At 42.7% G+C, this 20,224-nt stretch overlaps 1 protein-coding gene across 1 annotated transcript in view; it reads left to right on the forward strand.

The window, feature by feature from the left end:
- Positions 1 to 20,224, forward strand: part of prr12b (proline rich 12b) — a 40,916-nt gene that overhangs the window by 10,168 nt on the left and 10,524 nt on the right. The window contains exons 2-9 of the mRNA XM_044331873.1: positions 2,050 to 2,207; positions 5,175 to 5,336; positions 5,548 to 10,070; positions 12,482 to 12,688; positions 15,167 to 15,241; positions 16,870 to 17,692; positions 19,148 to 19,752; positions 19,845 to 19,961. Coding sequence (XP_044187808.1) covers positions 2,050 to 2,207; positions 5,175 to 5,336; positions 5,548 to 10,070; positions 12,482 to 12,688; positions 15,167 to 15,241; positions 16,870 to 17,692; positions 19,148 to 19,752; positions 19,845 to 19,961 — 6,670 coding nt within the window. The remainder of the gene's footprint in view (positions 1 to 2,049; positions 2,208 to 5,174; positions 5,337 to 5,547; positions 10,071 to 12,481; positions 12,689 to 15,166; positions 15,242 to 16,869; positions 17,693 to 19,147; positions 19,753 to 19,844; positions 19,962 to 20,224) is intronic.

The raw sequence follows: 20,224 nt of genomic DNA on the forward strand, positions 1-20,224 counted from the left end.
ACATTACAGCAGTGGTAGGCAAATATGTTTACACCAAATTATATTTACATCAAAACTTTTGCTGAATTTTTCACTAATCTACGGTAGATAACAAAATAAATACAAGACTCATGTAAATCCCAATGGAATTAACTTGACTAAAATAAATAACCCTGCCCCGACACCAGGAGAAGCAGTAAAACAACGGTTGCACCACGCTGTTTGAAGAGTGCATGGTGCAGAAACTAAGTCTAATAAGCAGGCCAATGTTTATTGTGTGTGTCTCAAACTGCAACGCCAAACATATATTCACACTTATGAGTAATTTTTAGCCAAATGAGAACTAAAATAAACTCTCACTTACCAATGTGGAAAATTACATCTTCCCACAGATTAAATCCTAAACAATGTAAACAATTAAAGGAGTTGTGTGTGTGGGATTTAGTAGCATCTAGCAGTGAGGTTGCAGATTGCAACTGAGTACCCCTCCCTTTGCAAGCTTGTAGGAGAACCTATGGTGACTGTGAAACTCGTAAAAAACATGAAAGGCCCTCTCTAGAGCCAGTGTTTGGTTTGTCTGCTCTGGGCTACTGTAGAAACATGGCAGTGCAACATGGCAGGCTCTGTGGAAGAGGACCCGCTCCCTGTGTAGATATAAAGGGCTCATTCTAAGGTAACAAAAACACAATTCTTATTTTCAGGTGATTACACACTAATGAAAATATAATTATGAATATTATATTCCATTTCTGCCATGTCCATCCTGCTAGATGCCACTAAATTCTACACACTGCACCTTTAAAAGACATGAACAAAACATACAGGCTTGTGTTTCAACTGCATCGGTTAAATGCCCCCCAATGAAAAATCCTGAAAAAAACTGGCCCATGGTTGAACTGAATTGCTGGCCCCTGCATCACAGCTTATGTCCTCTCTTGCAATACACCTAGGAAAAAACCTTTTGCATGCCTGATCCATCTTCTGCAGATATGTCCAGACATCCAGCATCATTGTGTCCAAGACAGACATCTGATCATGTGGCTGGTGGTCATAAACCTTCCACCTCTTATGAGGAAAATAATGCCTCTGTGGTGTTGAGGAATGGCGAATCGTAAGGTGTGAGGAAAAGTGACACAATCCTGGGGATCAGCTGTGGTTGGTCTCCTATTTTTTTTAGATGTCGCTGTAGCATGTATAATTTACACTAGATTTGAGTCAATGACAAATAAAACCTGATGTTCTTGAATATGTTTTTCCTGTTTTCTAAGCAGCAATTTTTTTTCCATTTATTTTTTTGATGTACAAGAATCAATTTGCAGAGACTTTATTGGGGTACAGTAGGAATCAGTCATGTTCAGCACTGATGGATTACCTAACTCAGGTTTGTTTTAATACTCGTGTGAAATGAATTGATGGCTATCTGGAAGTTAGCAACTACACAAATAAAAAATACAAAAGGTTATGTAAAATGGATGTGGATTATACATATTGGGCTAAAACGGTGTCATAGTGATAATAATATGTTTGAGATCAGCTTTCTGACCATCATAATCAATGATGCCAAGTCGCATGGCCATGCATGTTGGAGACGATTGCTCCAGACAGCTGTCCCAAACCATTACCATGCACCATTAAATATCAAAACAGTCCAGTGCTCGTTGATGTGATGCAAAAGAGACAGAAAGCTGTCAAAAAAGGTTTAAACGTGGCAACGTTTTATCTACCAGAACCAACCTGTTATCTGCAATCATCTCATATAGCCAAAGGCATTACCAGTAATACCTTCATTAATTCATAAAACCTTCCCACACATCATTTCTTCAAACCCCATATATATTTGTTAAATGAAATAAATGTTGATGGACTTTTCTTTTTTTCCCCTTTGGCTAAATAAAGACATGCAGTATATATTGCATATAGACAAGTTTATGTTTATAAAGAGGGATTTTCAAATATGCAGAGGAGATGCAGAACAACAGATTTTAAATTTATTTACTGAACAGGTAAATTAACCTGTAGGTCCAACAGTCTGGCTTGTCCAGTGTAAACTTTATAACCATGTGTCCTCAGCCTCGTGTATGGGAGCTCCAGGTCGTCTCACCCAGACTCAGAGCTGCTACACCGGCAAGGCTATGGCACCCCTCACCCCCTCCAGGGCTATGCAACCAACCACCACCCAGGAAGCTCCAGACAGGGCGGGGCCTGGGGTGCTGCCGGACGCACACTTGGTAAGGATTCATCGGATGGTATTTCTGTAGAAATACAAATAAATCTAGATCAAATCTAACAGTATTTATTTCTATGTACAGTGCAGTCTGTATTAGGACAGACTCAGCTTTAAAGATATTTTATTCACATCAGATATGTTTGTGTCAATGGTCCCCACATTTTAGAGTACCAAGGACAATTGGATTAGCTGCTCAAAAGCTTCTTAGATTAGTGTGTTTTGTTGCTTCATTATTTCATGCAAAAAGAGCTAACAATAGGTCTGGAGTAGATTCTAAGTATGACATTTGTAATAAGCACTTTTAGCACTATTACAATTGCATTGGTGAATTGGTGACAGAAATATTAATCTAAGTGTGCCTGTGGGATATAAGTTGTGCAAGAAGTAAAGTGATTTGTAGATGAACCATAACAGTTTTTTTTACTGTTGTTTTAAGATCTCATTAGTATTAGTATTTGCCTACTATTCATTGTATCAATAGCAGGCTACTGGTTTTGTTTACTTTTGCTTAGCAACATGTGATAGTTGAAAGAAATAAGGTGGCAGAGGCGAGCTGCAACATCATTTCTTCATTTAATGCTGCAATGATTTTCCCAATAACATTATAGCACAACTGTTGCATAAAAGCAATGTTAAACCGGGAATTGTGGCAACTGCAATGGTCTAACTTACTGAACATCTGCAGCACTGAACATGCAACTACATCACATCAGATTTTCTAATAACCACACAACCATAGGTTTTTTTAGGCTAAGCCTATAAGATATTTGCACAATGCCACAACACGGCAAAACAAACTGACAGCATTCCACTTACATAAATTAAGTATCATGTATCCAACAGTAGAGCAAAGTATGAGATTAACAAAGTTTAGCTTCATTTATAAGCTATAATTACATTCACAATCCCTCAGCCAAGAACACAATAAGCTGCGCCAGCAGGTCCCATTTCAAAAATTACTTCTGTGATCAAAAAGCACAATTTATACAAAAAGCACATTAGTATGACTTACATGTGTCTACACATCTTCATGTTTTTGTTTTTGAAATATCAGCTAAGCTGGGATGTCTTATTTCCAATGCTTCCATACTTAAGCAGAACTGAATGAAAATCAGAGAGGAAATGTGGCTTCAGGACTTTAGTGAAACAAACTCTGGCAAAATTTGCACATTACAGTACGCACAGGACCAACTGCTTACTGTAGGTTCAACTTTGCTTTAAATCCAAAGACGTGCATATTTATCACAAAAGTAATAGAAATGTCCCCAGATAGTGTGGATACTATATTTAACTGAACTTAAAATGTAAATTAATGTTATTTTTCTGTTTCTACAGAGCTGAAGTTTCATCCCATAGCAAGACATGATGGAACATCAGCTCATTGCTTGTTAGAAATATGTCTGATGTGCTTACAGACACATACATAATTTGGCGGAGTGGGTCGTTAGGAGGGAAACAGTAGCCAACTCAAAAATATATCGACTACAGACCAACAAAGCTTATACTCTGATACAGGTTTGAACTCATTACATTAACAGATCTAAAACCTTATGTTCACATCAAAAAGTATCAATGCACCTATCAGATTCATTAAAATTTATAAAACACAGCTTGAAAACAAGTCAGGAATGAAGACATTTTCAGGACTAAAAATGTCAGACAAGCTGTGACAGCCCGTCACAGGTCAAAAATGTAATCAATCAGGGTGGGGTGGGGCCGTGAGTTGAATTGGCCGATGAGCAGGCACAGCCCAGACTGGCTGTGTTTTTTTATAATTATGCTGGGTGTGCAAGCTTTAGAGTTAGGTAGCACAGGCACACCTGGGCACACCCATGGCTACGTGGGTGTTAATGACCCTTGATTACCTGTAGGTGAGAATGTGAGAGTGAATGGTTGCCTGTCTTTATGTGTCAGCCCTGTGGTAGACTGTTGACTTGGCCAGGTCGACCCCACCTCTTTACTTTACAGGTCTGCATATGACCCTGCAAAAGCATAAATGGGTATAGATAATCAATGAATAGATGGAACTCAATCATTCTCGATTACTTCCATATACTTTCAACTTCTTTAGGACTTGTAGAGCTTTTTTACTTCCTAAATTTCCAAAACCAGGCTGGCAGTTTGGAAACGGGTTTATTGCTCCTCATCAATTATTTTACATATTTTGTGAAAAGTGGCTGCCAAAATCATAAGGGTTGGAGTCATTTGACTCACACTAACTCTTGACCAGATGGTACAGTTGCAATCTAATTTGGTGGGCATGTGCAGGTATGAACACCAAACCCTCCTGCCAACAGTATTAAATACAAGGACAGACACTGAATGCAGACCTAACAATCCTCTGCTCACAATATTATCAAGCTTTTTCACAATTGAGAAAAATCAGTTGCTACTGTGTCTGTTCATTCACTGTGTGATTATGCAGAGATACACAACGTTAAACACCATGACTGTGCTACATCTTGTTCATCTTGGTTGTATGAGCATTTCCAGGCACACCTCCTGTTTTTGTGCGTACAGGTACAGTGGTGGTATGTGCCAAACAGTTGGTTACTGTAAAATATAAATGGAGGATAGGGTGATTGATCATCAATCTCTCAGCTATTTAGATTACTTGTCTCATATCTTTTAAACAGCTTTCTGTCCAAATAGAAAAATAATAGGAAGGTGCAGAGATTCAGGATGTGAACGGATGACACCACAAATTTGCAGCCAAGGGAGGATGGTGGCCTTTCTGTGTGATGTTGTTCAGCTTTTTGCAACACAGTGATCTACATAATAAGAGTTTCTCACTAAAAAAAAAGAATTTTGTGTCAAAGCAATGGAGGGTGATCCACAGTTTAGTCCACATTGAATTCTGTTGTGCTGACTGTGTGAAGAGTTTTGAAAAAGTAAACTCAGTATTGAAAAATGTGTGTTAACATTTGTAAAAAACTGTAAATAAGTTAAATTTGTGGTTTGTTGCCAGGCCTGTCAGGGCTGTTTGATGCCGGCCTCCACCATGCCAGCCCCTCGGGTCCTGATCCATCCGTCATGAATCTGATATCAGCCCTGGAGTCCCGGGGTCCACAACCCCCACCCTCTGCCTCCTCCCTTCTCTCTCAGTTTCGCACTCCCTCTTGGCAGACTGGTGAGTGTCAACCTGTTAGGGGAATGCTACACCTGGGGAAAAAAATATAGTTTGCTGTAGTTTTAGTTCTTGGTACTGAGTGATATGCTATTATTCATAAATAGTAAATAATAATCATTAGCAAAATAATTTGTATTCATTTAATTTGCAAAAATAGATTTGCAGTGATTTGTACTGACCAGTACTGACCATGTAATGTTGTGTCCCTTAGCAATGCATACACCAGCCCCAGCGGAGCTCTTTATTTCAGGGGCACTTCCGGGTTCCAGCTCCTTCCCTTCCTCCTCAGCCCTTTCTGCATACCAGCATCCTGGCTCCTTCTCTGGACGATCTTTCACTCCCTCACTATCCCTGCAGGACACGCCTACATTTAGCCCAACTTCCAACGGTTTGCTGTCCCCCCATGATCCCCTGCTGCACATCAAAACACCCTCCCAGTCCAGCTTGGGATTTGATCGCTTGCTGTCTTCCCAGAGTACCACCTACCGGGGCTCTCAGGAGCTCCCAGCCCCTCCTCAAACCCAAGCCCCTCCGACCTCCTCTAGTTGCCACCTGCCCCCTCCCCAGTTCAACCTTTTGTCCTCCCAACTTCACAATCAGTCCTCTCAGCTTTATAATGCCTCCATGTTCTCTTCCACGCCAGCCCTGTTGCCCACGGCCCCCCCTCAGTCCCAGCCTCCTCAGGAGAGGGCGGTTCCCCGGCAGGACAGTGTGATCAAGCATTACCAACGCTCATCCCCAGCCCAGTCCGCAACACTCCCCCTACAGCAATATGCCAGCTGTGGTGGGTCATCGGGCTACCAGCAAATAGCAAGTCACCACCGGCATGCTGGACTGTCCTGCAGTCCCCTAGGGGAGCAGAGCCCATCCTCAGACCCCAAGCCATCACCACGGACAGAATCACAGATATATCGACCTATCATTCAAACTCCCTACACTTCTTCTTCCTCCAGCTCCTCTGCCTCCTCCTCATCTGCCCCTAAGGGAGCCAAAAGTTCTAGCTCCAGCAGTGGCTACTCCTCTTCAGGCTCAGCATCATCCTCTTCCCGTACCCCTCACACTCCACCATCAGCCTCCTCCACTTCCTCATCATCCTCCTCTAGCTCCAAGACTAGTACTGGCTCCTTGTCTGCCCCCTCTCGTCAGCAGCCCCCGCCTCAGTCAGCACCGGCACCACCTCCTCTACCAGTGGTGTCATCCACACCTGTTCAACAGCCAGCACCCAAGCAATGCCTCTCCACCTATGGCTCTCCATCTGTGGCTAAATCCAGCACAGGCCTACAAGGCCAGACCCCTCCCCAGCAACATGCCCAGTCCTACTCTCCCAACCAGCCTCCACCTACACACATGTCCCAGTCTTATGGAGGCTTCAACTCACCTCATTCCCAGGACTTGAGCTCTGGAGCAGGGGGCTCTGGAGGTAAGGCCTTTACTGGTTTAGGCACTGGAGGACGCTCGTTCTCTGCAGAGATAGTCTTTGGGGACTCAAGCTTTGGCTCAGCTACTCTTAGAAGAACAGACAGTCCTTCCTTAGGGTATGGGAGCGCTGGAGGATCAACAGGAAGTGGACCTGCAGGATCAGGAAGTGGTGCTGCTAGTGTTAGTAATGCTGGCAGCAGCTCTTACCACTTGAATGAGTCTAGTCCCTCACCCTCCATCAATTCTGCTATCAGCCGCCCTGGGTTGCACTCTCCCGCTTCTGCTCGCCCTGCACAGTCTCCTGGAGGCTCAGGGGCCAGCAAATACTTGTCCTCCATCCTCTCCCCTCCATTTATGTCCTCACCACAAGGTTTCCCTGATACACGGCAAGGGCAGAGTCAGTCCTACCACTCAACACCACCCAAACCAAAAACAGAGACCAACATGCTAGGAGTTGAGCGCTCCCAAGATGAGGAAGAGGATGATGATGATTTCCTCATCCACCACTTACTACAGGCCCAGAGCTCAACTCCCCATCCTTCCCAGCATCATCCACCTCCTCAGCAACTACCCCAGCCAATCCCACAGGCTAGGGATGGTGAAGGCAAGGGGGTGACCTATGACATTGACAAGATATCAGAAGAGCGCTACCACCTTCAGAGTGTCATTCGTACCAATAACACCACCAGCAGTTCAGGTCCTGGGACGACAATTGGTGATGCAACCAGTGGGTTGAATAGTCATTTAGAAATATCACAGAAGAAACAGCAGCAGACCAAGTCAGAGTTGACCATATCAAAGTCCACTGCTGGAGGAGTAGGAGGGGTCACTGACTCTCTTTCCCACTCCCATACTACCCACTCTCATCAACAGCAACATGACTCCCTGGGCTCTGTGGTACATTATGGAAGAGGGGACCCCTACACACAGCACCCACACTCCCAACATTCTCATCACATCTCACATGTATCCTCACATGCTCAACAACACTCTCAGCACTCCCAGCACTCCCAACTCTCCCAGCACTCTCGGCACACACAGCACTCACAACATTCTCAGCATAACCATCCCCATTCCCACTCACACAGCCACCCTCACATGGAGCTGAAGAAGCCTTCAGATGGAACAGACAATGCCTACTTGTGTAACACACCAGATGTGCAGCAGGCTCGACAAAGCCAGGTCCCCCTCTCTCTGATGGATTCACCACCAGACCCTCCCCAGCAAACTCACATGCTGCAGTCTGTCCTTTCCCATACCACCCGGACTAAAATGGACCCCCAACAAGCCTCGCAACAGCAGCAGCAGCAGCATCCTTTGAGCCAGCAGGCCATCATGGGTTCAGCTGGAGGATCAGGGCCTGCTGGGGTGGAATCCCACCCACAGAACCAGTCTTCACAGTTGCAACTCCAGCTCCAGACTCAGAGTATGGATACCCACTACAGCCTTGGAGGGCAGCCAAGAGATCAAACCCAAGCCAGTCAGAACTCAGTGTCTCCCCTAGACATGCTAGACCAATCAATTTCCCAGACGAATAGCAGAGACAGTGGAGGAGCTCTGGATAGAACTGCAGTCGGGATTGGTGTGGCTGTTACAGGAGATGGAGGTGTTGGAGACAGACATAGACAGCAGCACAGACTTACACCCCACCACCATCCCCAACAAACAGCCTCAGATCTCCATGACTTCCTCTCTGAACCAGATTTGGGCTTGTCCACCTCCTCACACTTGCACCACCTCAACCAGGCTCAGGCCCATGCCCACCACCAACAGCAAGCACACACTCACCATCAGCTGTCACACTCTCAGTTAGCTCACCCACACTCCCACCGCATGGCAGCAAATATGGGAACTCCCCAACAACAGCCACCGCCCCAACCAAGAGAGCCTGAAAATCAGCTGTCACACTCCCAGTTAGAGCAGCTCAAACAGCACCAGTTTGACACAGTGAGCCCACCAGGTAAAGCAGGACAGACTCAAAATCAGCAACAGGAGCAGCAGCAGCGGTTTGCCTCTCTAACATCTATCTGCTTTCCAGACTCTCTCTTAAATGATGAAGACCGCTCTTTCTTTCCTGGGATGGAGGACATGTTTTGTTCAGCTGATTACAAGTCAAGCTGTGCTGGAGATTCTGGGGCAGGACAGGCTGGTCAAGAAAGTATTGCCCAGGGTCCTGGGCAAGTGCAGGAGGGCATGGAGGCCTTAAAAACAGGAGGCGCTGGAGAGCGCTATGATATGGTCAGTCATCACAGTGATCAAGGGTATGGACAATATTGCCACAGCCTTCCAGGTACAGGAAATGGCAATCTGCACTTAGACCTTGACTCTATGAAGACCCATGAGCTTCCCTCCACTGTGAATACTGACCAGCTTGGCCTTATCCAGTCCCAAACTCCCACTATGGGATTGGGTTCAGCAGTTCAAGGGGATGGTTCAATCAACAAGATGATGGGAGCTGTGGGAGTGGGTGGAAGTTCAAACGCTACTGGTCTGACATCACCTATCTTCTGTTCCTCTCGACCCAAGAAACTGCTGAAGACCAGCTCATTTCACTTACTTAAACAGCGGCGTGAGCCACAACCTCAAATAAAGAAAAACTATGCGCAGGAGTATGAATTTGAGGATGATGAGGATAAAGCTGATGTTCCAGCTGACATTCGCCTCAACAGTCGACGCCTTCCTGACTTGCTCCCTGACTTGGTGTCTAGTTGTAGGAAGGCTGGGGGGGCATCAGGAGTAAGTGGGCTTAGTCCACTGATGGGTGATATGGACTTCTGCCACCCCTCCAGCTTCTCTTCCCTTGGACACCCTCAACAACTCATCCCCCATGATGGCCCTAAGAAAAGAGGCAGGAAACCAACTAAACCAAAACGTGAAGGCCCTCCTCGCCCACGAGGTAGACCACGTATACGTCCTCTTCCAGAGCCTCCTTACTGCAGGGGGCTGATGGGATCAGTGCCTGGAGAAAGTAAGAGGGGTCGTGGGAGGGGTCGAGGCCGAGGCAGGAGGGAGGAAGGGCTCGTGGAAATGCATCGTGATATGAACAAAGCACAAAGTGTCCCATATCAGCAGCAGCATCCACAGCAACACTTCAGCCAGCAGCAGCATCTCCAACATCATCCACATCAACATCACAGACAACAGCCAGACCACCACCAAGCACCACAACAACAACAGCATCACCTGCATCATCAGCAGCAGCATGTGCCCTGTTCTCATCACCAACCGCATCACCAACAGCAACAACATCATCATCAACAACATCAACAGCAACCGTCCCAGCAGCCGCAACAAGATCCAATCAGACCTATCAAGGTAAACAGAGACGTAAGAGGAGACAATCAGGGTCTGCATTTATCAAGAATCATATAGTGACTCCTAGAAAGTTAGAATGGGGTTGGAATAGGATTTTATTAAACTTCCTATGTGCACTCTCAGCAAAGAGTAAAAGTTCTCTGATGATGAATTAACCCACCCTTTATGGCATTTAGAAATGTAAAAAATCAATAACCAAATTACAGATGTAGTGTTATGTAATTTGTGTAATTTTAATTTTTGGTAAACTTAACTTTAAGTTAAACTTTAAAGTTAAACAATTGTCATTGGTTAAGTTTTAGTTCTTAAATGTTACATATACATTTTGTAAATTATTAAAAGCTAAATCTAAATAGATTTAATGAGATTTAACAGGTATATTTAATAAAGTGATACTGAACCTCATCCTTCCAGGTGAAACAAAATAAAATATAGAAAATCACTTGTGGGTATATGATAAATAACTTAGACTAAAGGCAATAAGGGTAAAAGTATACTTTATCAAAACTATCAAAAATAATGATTCTCAATGGCCTTCACCAGCTAAGGTAAAGCTTACACTAAATCTGTACGGTAGATGAAAGGTGATCTTCAATAACAATTTAGGCAGTGTAGTGTTACTGCTATAGGTGTTGTCTGTCCTTGCTCAGAGTGCTGATGAAATGTTTTGATTCTATTGTACATTAACGTAGGAACAAAATGTATCACTCTGAGAATTCTGGGGACAGTTAGGACTAATTTGCTATACTTGATAAATCACATTGATAGACACCAACAAGGAATTAGTGTTAACTGTCAGAGTAGTTCTTAATTATCTCAAGTAAGACTTATTTGGTATCAGGTCTGGGTAAATGAATGCTTCTTTTATGCTAGCAGATTCTTGCACAATACTGTAATAATTCCTCTTGTTAAGGACCTCAGTTTTTAAGGACATTCGCTGGTGTCAAAATGTAGGCAAGACAACAGCAGATTAAGAAATCTAAATTGTTATTAAAGTCACCCTCCTCTCAAAAATGTGTTTTGCTTATTGTTACTTCAGTTGGATGTTTGAGCTTGATGTATGTGCAGAGTTTTTCACAATTACCTGCTGAACGAGTAAAGTTTCTCTGTACTCACTGTAAATCTGAGATTAAGGGGCGTACCTACTAGCATGATTTGTGACATCACATCTAGTTTGGAGCCAATTGAGGGCCAGTATATAACTTAAGTGTGATGTGGAAACTTGAAGCCTCCAGTGCGCATCTACTGAGAGTGGACTTTTCAGTGAAGTAGGAGACAAACAGAGGAGTTAAACTTCTGAAATGAATCACATTTGCATATTCATAGAATCTGGATTTTTCCATGATGGAGAAGGAGGAGACATTATTTTAAGGGTTTTTAACATAGTAACTGATACTTTTTTGTGGAAAAAAACATGTCAGACACAATGTATTATTCTAAGCAGAGTATTTTTATATATTCTAAAATATGTCTGGAGGGGATCTTTAAAAGCTTTCTAATTGAAGGTCTACAACATTGTTAGCAGACCACAGATTGCAATGTCCCTACTTTTTTTTTTTTTTTTTTACAGTTGTCAGCAGGTTTAATTGACTGGTACAATGGAAATGACTCTTAGCTCAGAGATAGCCTAGGGGTAGGGTGTCTCACTTTTAGAGTTTCAAAATAGTCTGTTTTTATTTTTGCAATTGTCTGAGGATGCACTCACATCAAAATTCACTGCCCATTCTTTTGATTGATGAAGGCAGAGGATACATTCTACTGTTTGCCTTGTACAGAGTTCAACTTCATGGAACTTTGCAGAACACAGACACCTACTTATGCCCAGCCAATATAGAGAGAGGGAGGGTGTGATTGATTTCTTGCTTTGGAATATTGTGTTTAATACTTAATGGTGGTCCATTGGTGGCAATAGTATTTGATACTTAAAAGGTGTAGCCTATACTTATTTTGCAAAATGTTTACTTTGCCAACTACCACCATTTATGCCTGCAACTATACCCACCAAGGGACCCACCTAGATGTGTTTTCTGTAATAATGGTAGTTTATCTAATAAAAACAATAGAAATGCCATAAAAACCTCTAAATACACTTAAACTATGTACCTTTATTTTCCTTGATAGAGACCTGATACTTTATTATAGATAATATTGTATTTATGTATTTACTACAAAGATCTCTGTACTTCACTGATTTGATTGATGTTCAATTTTTGTGTCTTTTTAGAAGAATATTAACTGTAAACTAAATCACTTTTACCTGAAATAATACGGAGAAGGTGGTGAAGGTGCATATTAGTTCCTGTAGTCTTCTGTTCTAAATATTTTAGATGGTCAAACTACAAAACAAATGTTGCATACATGCTGAAAGTCCTGCTGAATGTCTTAGTTCATCCGAGCTGTCTGTCTTTCAGATCAAACTGCCTGCCATGCCTCCATCAGAATCCTTGTTGAGGACAGACTCACTGTCCAGCACTGATCCGGTTCTGTCTGATGGATCGGTGGGGTCTGCACCATCTCTGGGCCCGAGTCCTGGACCCAGCACCACCATGGACATCAGCAGAAATGAGCTGAACCAGACGCAAGACAAGATGATAAAGCAGCAGCAGAAAGCTGGAGAGGTAAGGAGCTCATGAGAGGCTTCACAAAAAACTGCTGCAATAGGAACACCTGAATCATGAATCTAGTATCTATACTTTGACTGATAGTTTACACTGAGTTTCGTCAAGTGACTGTTCAGTTTAATCTGCTTAGCGAGATTCCCCCTCATTAGTTGCACCGGCAAAGCTTCTTCATTCATTCTTTTTCTGACAAATGCTAGACTTGTATTTGTTGCGAAAAACAAACCTATTTGAAGTGTAAATTTATTTGTAGTTAATTTCAATTCCAAATAAAAATGTTCAAAGGTTTTAAAGGATGATGAGTATTTAATATGAATTCAATAGAGATTTTACCATGCAAATTTGAATGGACTGGCACTGTGTGATGTGTGACCAAAGCTGAGAGTTTTCTCATCTCTCCTGTCAAATTATACACAACAGCTTGAGGGGGAATGCAGTGACTTTTTTCACGGGGGAAAGGCAAAATGACAAATAGCTTGCAAATAAAAATGGAGTATGGTTCGAGAAGGAAGTTGAGGCTGAACAGTGGATTTATTTATTCAAAAATGGAGACTCAAAGGCAAGGCTTTTTGGGAGAGCAGAACCTGCCACACGATATTGACCTAAAAGATTCATAGAACCTTTTGTATGAACATAATCCATGTTATCAATACAGAATAAGACAATTATTGCCTTATCAATATTTATCAGCTGAAATTCAGCTTCTTTCTTTTTATTTGTTTTGATCCATGTTCCCCAATACATACTGTATGCATAAAAGAAAGTACCAGTTTGACATGAAAATGATTCTTATTGTTTCTGATGTTTTTTTCTACCTGAAAATTCTAAAAATGACTGGCACACAGACTATATGATTTAATGAAACTGTCCTTTTAGAATAATTCATCCCCATGTTAATCAGAAATCCCTTATCATTCTATAATGTAGGCTGCATACATCTTATTGTTTGTTAAAAGTCTGTTACTTACTCCTTGTTGTCAAGATGTGTGGGAGAAGGAGCTGCAGAAGACCTGTGCATGATAGCTTCAACTTTGTATTTAATTTTAGAGTGGGATGAAGACTAGTTATCTCAGCAGCAGTGAGACATACTGTATCTGCAGTCTATATTTTGACTGTGAAGGGACACCTTTCGTTTCCAAATCAAGTCAAACTGATATACAGTTCAGTGAGTTCATGTTTGGACAGATATCTTCTTATTGTGCTGTCTCTGTATTCCAGCACATTGGATTTGACATTAACCAGTGACTGAGGTTATAGTGCTGACTCAGCTTCAAGGATGTTGAAAGTGTTCACATCTGTAATACTTTTTCAAAACCAAGTCCAGCAATTTTAGAACAATGTAGCAGGGAAAAATGATCTTTCCCATGGTACAGACTAAACAGCTAAGGAGTTTTTAAGGGCCAAACATTGAAATGCTCTTGACTGACCAAGTCAGTCACAAGACCTCATTTCAACTAAGCATGACTGAGCTGACAGAGAAATGCAGTACATACAGACCTGACAGAGCATCACCAGGGTCTGACTGCTGCAGTCAGTCATTGACTGCAAAGGAGCTGCAACCAAAATTTAAAGCTGGAATGCGGCACTTTTACATATAAATGAACATCCGTTACATTCAAGCCTTTGCCAAACGACTTCACACAATGCTGATTAAGTCTATCACTGCCAGGTGAATCTCTCTGTATTTCACAGTATACTGGAGTTTCTAAATCTCTTGTCTGTGGGCTGGCGCACTGGTAGTGATGTTCTAATGTCAACCAGCAATGATTGGTTTGTGACTGTCGACTGGGGCAGACTGTCCACTAGGGTTGACTGTCCTCAGTGTTCCCCAACCACATTGCGTTGCCAGGGCAGGGACCTGCTCACGTAAAAAGTGTCAGGGGTCTGCGGTGATAATGTTGACAGTGTTTGTGTAATTACTCTCACTGCCAGAAGGGGGAGACAAAAGTTCAGCACTACAGGTTTAAATATAATGACTTTAATTAAGTTTATGTTAACTTGTCATTACTTTTTGTTCCTTAAAATGTGGGGGGAAAATACAAAAATGACTCCAGTTTCTACGCTGCTCTTACTGATAAATCTAGCTACACATGTAGGTATCAGGCTCAAACTCCTCATTTTGGAGTACAATAAGAAACGGGACAAAAATGATAGGACCACAACTTACTGTAGATATTAACTATGGCAATAAGACATAATTCATATTTTCTGCTCTTTATAGCCCTTTTAGATGACATTGTATGCACATTCTTCTCTTCAATATAATCCTGATCAATAAATGTGTTCCTGATTATATGCAACTCCCACTGTGAAATCTTCAAGAGAACGGGTATCTGTGGACATCTTGAAAGGAATTACATTAGGTTGTTCTACATGTAAAGAAAAAGTCAACTTTCTACCTAACAACATTTCTAAAGAGTGTGACCTAACCTTTGCTAAATCAATTTTTAAAATCAGTTTTCTCTGATGTTAACACAGATGACGTGGAAGAAGGAAATTGACGATCCACTGAATCCTGAAGCCTGGGCTGCTATGCAGAAACTCTCCAGTTCAGTAAGTTGCTTGTCCCTGTACAAAAATGAGCAAAGCCAGGAGCTTCATATATAATTCATACCTCATCTATTCAAACTCAAGCCTCTGGTAGAGAGAGCAACACATTCTCTGCCGTCACACTTAAATTAAGCCAATACCTGTGAAAAAGGTAGCATTTGGCACAAAATGTAAATGTAAATGTAAGAAATGATTTAGTCTGTAGTAGACCAGAAACACAATTCTTTAATTTTTAGTCATCTTTTTGTGATTTGAGGTTTGGAGAGAAGGAGGTTATAGTTGACTGACAGCCAGTTCTTTCTGACTGACAAAAGAGAGAGGAGAGAGATGGCTGTTACCAGGGCAGCTGTTGCCACGGTTACTACATTTTTCAGTGCAGGATCCTTTCTGCCACCTGCTGTCTGTTAAGCCTTATTACCTATAGCCTAGAGTCTAAGGCCTGTATTAACTGCTGAAAGTGAAAATTTACAGTTTTGTTATTTCTACTCAAAAACTTAAGATTAAAAATGCTTTTAAATTTAAGATAACTCTAGAAGTGAGCACACCTTCTGACATATGTTTTGGAATTAATTAAATTAGTGTCAGTCTTTGGAAATAACACAAGATCTGGCAGATCATTCAGGAATGATAAGACTATAAATTATGTATTATATTTCTAATTATATTAGAGATTATTTAACCTGCTCTCAATACAAGACCATGTTACTATTAGTTAATTAATGAATTAGTCAGCAGACAAAATATCAATTGCACTTGTATTGAATATTGATTAGTCAGTCATGCTAAACATTCCTTTGTTCTGGCATTGCAAAGATTTGCTGTTTTTTCTTTTCTTATGTGATTGTAAACTGAACATCTTTAGGTTTTGGACTATTTGTCTGACAAACAAAATACATTTGATTTTTATTTATAGACCAAATGATTAATTGCTTATAGGAGAAACTGATCAGATTCAGTAATAATTGAAAATGAAAATAATTTTAGTTGCAGTCCTAAAAATGTCTTAGAATCATTTTCTTGGTTCTAGCAGAACATGATCTCTCACATTTATTCTTTTTGTCTGTCAAGATACTAGAACCCATTTCTAGAAAATTCATGAAACATGGGAAACTATACAGGGAACACCTGGAAGTATCTCACAGTAGTAGTAGAATAGTTTATAATGAAATTATTAAAAGTCTCTCATAGTGACAAACTCACAAATAATTATTCACAACTCTGCAAGCATCTAGCAGTTTTTCTCAGGAGTTGATGGAGATCAAACCAAGGCTAAAGGGAGAGTTAATATTGGACTTAGATTCATTAGGTGAACACAAACATGACTCAAAGCAAATGCTAATGTTCCTCTGAGTCTGCTGGATGTGGAAATAGGCAACAGTTTGATGATTAGAAGTCAGGGTTTCATTTATCTTGCTCTGCTGCCACCTAGTGTTCAGAAAATATATTAATGCTGCTCTAAAGACAGTTACTGTAAGTCTTAACAGGTGAATATGAGACAAAATTATTAGTTGAAACTGTTTTTTGCAGTATACAGAGTAATACAGCTAACTGGCAAACCATACCAATACAGTGGACAATGAGTTACAACCCCATAAATCACTCATCAGTGATGAGATTCTGCTCTTTTGCAGGCTGATGATAAGGCTTTTGACTTCAAACCTGGCTTCATGGCCTCTTTTTTGGACTTTCTGAAGACAGGAAAGAAACAGTCAGGACTTGAACCAGGACATGATGGAGGTGAGCAAGAAGCCCTGAACCCCTGCTCCCCTCTGAAGGGAGGGATCAGACCCTTATCCCCACCTCCTCCCCTACCATCAACTCCACCACAGCAGCCTCCAGGGACATTCAGTGAGGAAGGGGAGGGTGAGGGGGCCGACCTGGCTCTCAGCAGCTGCCCAAGTCCCTGCAAGCCTCTGGATGAGGAGCTGAAAAGGAACCTGGAGACGCTGCCCTCCTTCTCCTCTGATGAGGAAGACTCGGTCAGTAAAAACCAGGACCTGCAGAAGAGCATCTCATCTGCCATCTCTGCCCTCTACGACACTCCACACTCTCTGGCTGCTGCCATGGCCTCTGCCATGGTCAAGGCCCCATCCACTCTGTCCCCACCTACCCCACAGGAGCCACCGCTCAGCCCCCCTCTTCCTGCCATGCCTCCACTCATCCCTTCTACCAGTATGGAGCCCGGAAAAGAGGAGGCTCTCACATACACTCAGCATCACACACAGGACGAGGAAGAACAGAATAGAGAAGAAACAGAGGAGAGAGAGGCTGAGCAAAGAGGAGAACATGAAGAGGAAGAGGAGGGAGGAGAGGAGACTGCAGACAATGAAGAAATGATGAGAGATGCGCAGAATCTGCAGCACGGGGCTCTGGAAGAGCAGGAGGAGGTGGAAGAGGAAGAGGAGGAGGAGAGGATGTCTGAAATGCAGATGTCAGAGGTTCTGAAGGTTGAAGGTAATCTGTCTATTATATATATATATTTCTTTAGAATTGTCTTTAACAAGGAAAACTTTAGCTGAAAGTGAACCCCACTACTCGAAAATTTGATATCATGTCTGAGCATATCTTTGTCTTTGAGGTCATTCTTGACCTTGGAGTAGTTGGACAAAATAATCTTAACTCAAGGTCCACTCACTAGGGTTTTTCAGAGCTTTCAATCACATCTTGCGGCCTTCATCAGCAAATGGCTCAGTTGTCATGGAGTTGGTTCACCCGTCATAATGTGAACTGATTATGGAACTTCAGTCTTTAAAAACAGGTGGTTGTATATGGGAGGGGGTTTGTAACCTGATTGTCTCAGTTTAAAGATAGTCCTTTCTCAGACTGTCCACTGACTCCTGGCTCATGACCTTTGATCCCTCACTCGGTGGTTCAATCCCCGGCTCCTCCTGTCCACATGTTGAAGTGTCCTTGGGCAAGATACTGAAACCCAAATTGCTTCTGATGGCTGTGCCATCAGTGTGTGAATGTGTGTGAATGCATTAGATTCTCCTCCTGATGAGCAGGTTGGCACCTTGCATAGTAGCCATCAGTCTATGAATGTGTGTGTGAATGGCTGAATGTATGCATGCAATGTAAAGCACTTTGAGTGGTTGGAAGACTAGAAAGGTGCTATATAAGTGCAGTCCATTTATCATTTTCTCATTGCTGCTGTGGTGCTTCACATCTGACACGTTTCTCACTCATCCATACACTTCTTACTTACATGTAGAACAATCTCTTCTCAAGGCATTGTGGGATAGCAGGCGGTGCAGAATTCAGGGAGGAGTTGAGAGCTACTTTTTTATTTTGACTAAGGCTCCAATCTTAGGTCACGTGATGACATCTGAACCACTTTCATGACACCTGAGCCAACAACAATTAACTGAGAAAGCTCTGGAAAAAGCTAGTGAGTGGACTTAAGATGATTTTGTCTGAATCAGTTGGCAGCATCAATATCCACACCACCATGTTTTGCAGTGCGGTTCCTTTGGGTCCCGCACTGACATCTGGTTTCATGCAGAAACACACCAAACCAGGGGAGGAATCAAACAATCATTTCACCTTAAAAATTAGCAGCAGTTATTCAAATTCAAACAACTTTATTTTTCTGTTAGGAACTTCTTTTGGGAAGAGAGTACCAGTGCACATAACCAAACAAACAAATCAGATAAAAACAGCATAAATAAGTCCAGTTTAGGGACAGTATTTAAATAGCTCTCATAATTAAAAGACATGTTAAAATCTAAAATCTAAAGCTCATATCAAAAAGTTCATATAGGCCTTTCATTTAAAGTGCTAGTGTGTGCGTGTGAGACTGTTTACCCAGCTAGACCCAGTTCAGGAGGCTGGAATGAAGCTGGCTTTGGCCCGCCTGGTTTTGAGTAGAGAGTAACTTTCCCATTTCTCTCCTCCCATCCTATTTTTCAGATTCTCCATCAGGACCTGTGCTTGCTCCTGCACCTCCATCCCCATCACCGTCCATCTCCCCCTCACCACCCACCTACTCTTCACCCTCACCCCTCCCTCCCCTGTGTCTCTCTGAACCCTCCCCTCTGCCGATGCAGCAGGATGAGGAAGAGGTGAATCCAACTTATCCTCCTCCTGAGCAGCAGCAGGCTTCTTACCAACTGGCTCCAACTGCAGGTACCTCTCCACCCCCCTCCACCTCCCCTCCGGCCATTCCCTCCTCACCCCTCTCCAACCTTCCCCTGGGCCAGTCCATACCCCCTCCGTCCACCACACCGCCTCCATCATCCTCTGATCAGGACCAGGAACCTGAAGCTGGGCAGCCGTCCCCCTCCTCATCCTCTTCTTCCTCACCCTCTTCATCATCGTCTCCACCGCCATCCCCTCCAACCCCAGAGGAAGCCCCAGCACCCCAGCGTCTTACCTCCCTCCACCTGGCAAAGAAGCAGGCTGACGCCGCCATTGCTGGGGAGAGTGAAGAGGAGGACAGTGAGAGTGGAGGCGAGGGAATCTTCCGTGAGCGGGATGAGTTTGTGGTTCGAACTGAGGACATCGGGACTCTGAAGGTGAGTCCCTGCACAGCTCCCAGGAAGTATGTATGGTGAATAAAATACCTTAACATTAATAATATACACTGCATTTGTTTGTGTGTCACCAGATGGCCTTGCAGACAGGCCGGGAGCCCCCACCAATCTGGAGGGTGCAGAAAGCTTTGCTCCAGAAATTCAGCCCAGAGATCAAAGATGGTCAAAGGCAGTTCTGTGCAACCAGTAATGTAAGTTTTCCAGCAGTCATACGTTTATCTCAGGACTCCCACAGGTTAAATCAAAACTGAATTACGTAGAGCAGGTAACTGATGATCTGCTGCTCTCTAGGGGTTCAAAACAAATTAGTGTTGTCATAGTTGGTATGGTACAATCCAGGGCCCCGCAACTGTAATCATTTCAAGGGTTTACAATATTCCGTGTGTGTCTTTCCTTGCTGTAATCATTCCTGTTGTTCATACTGGTTAGTAAAAGATCCCCTTCAAATGTGATT

This window comes from Thunnus albacares, chromosome 17 (assembly GCF_914725855.1).
Source record: "Thunnus albacares chromosome 17, fThuAlb1.1, whole genome shotgun sequence".
Classification (NCBI taxonomy): Eukaryota; Metazoa; Chordata; class Actinopteri; order Scombriformes; family Scombridae; genus Thunnus; species Thunnus albacares.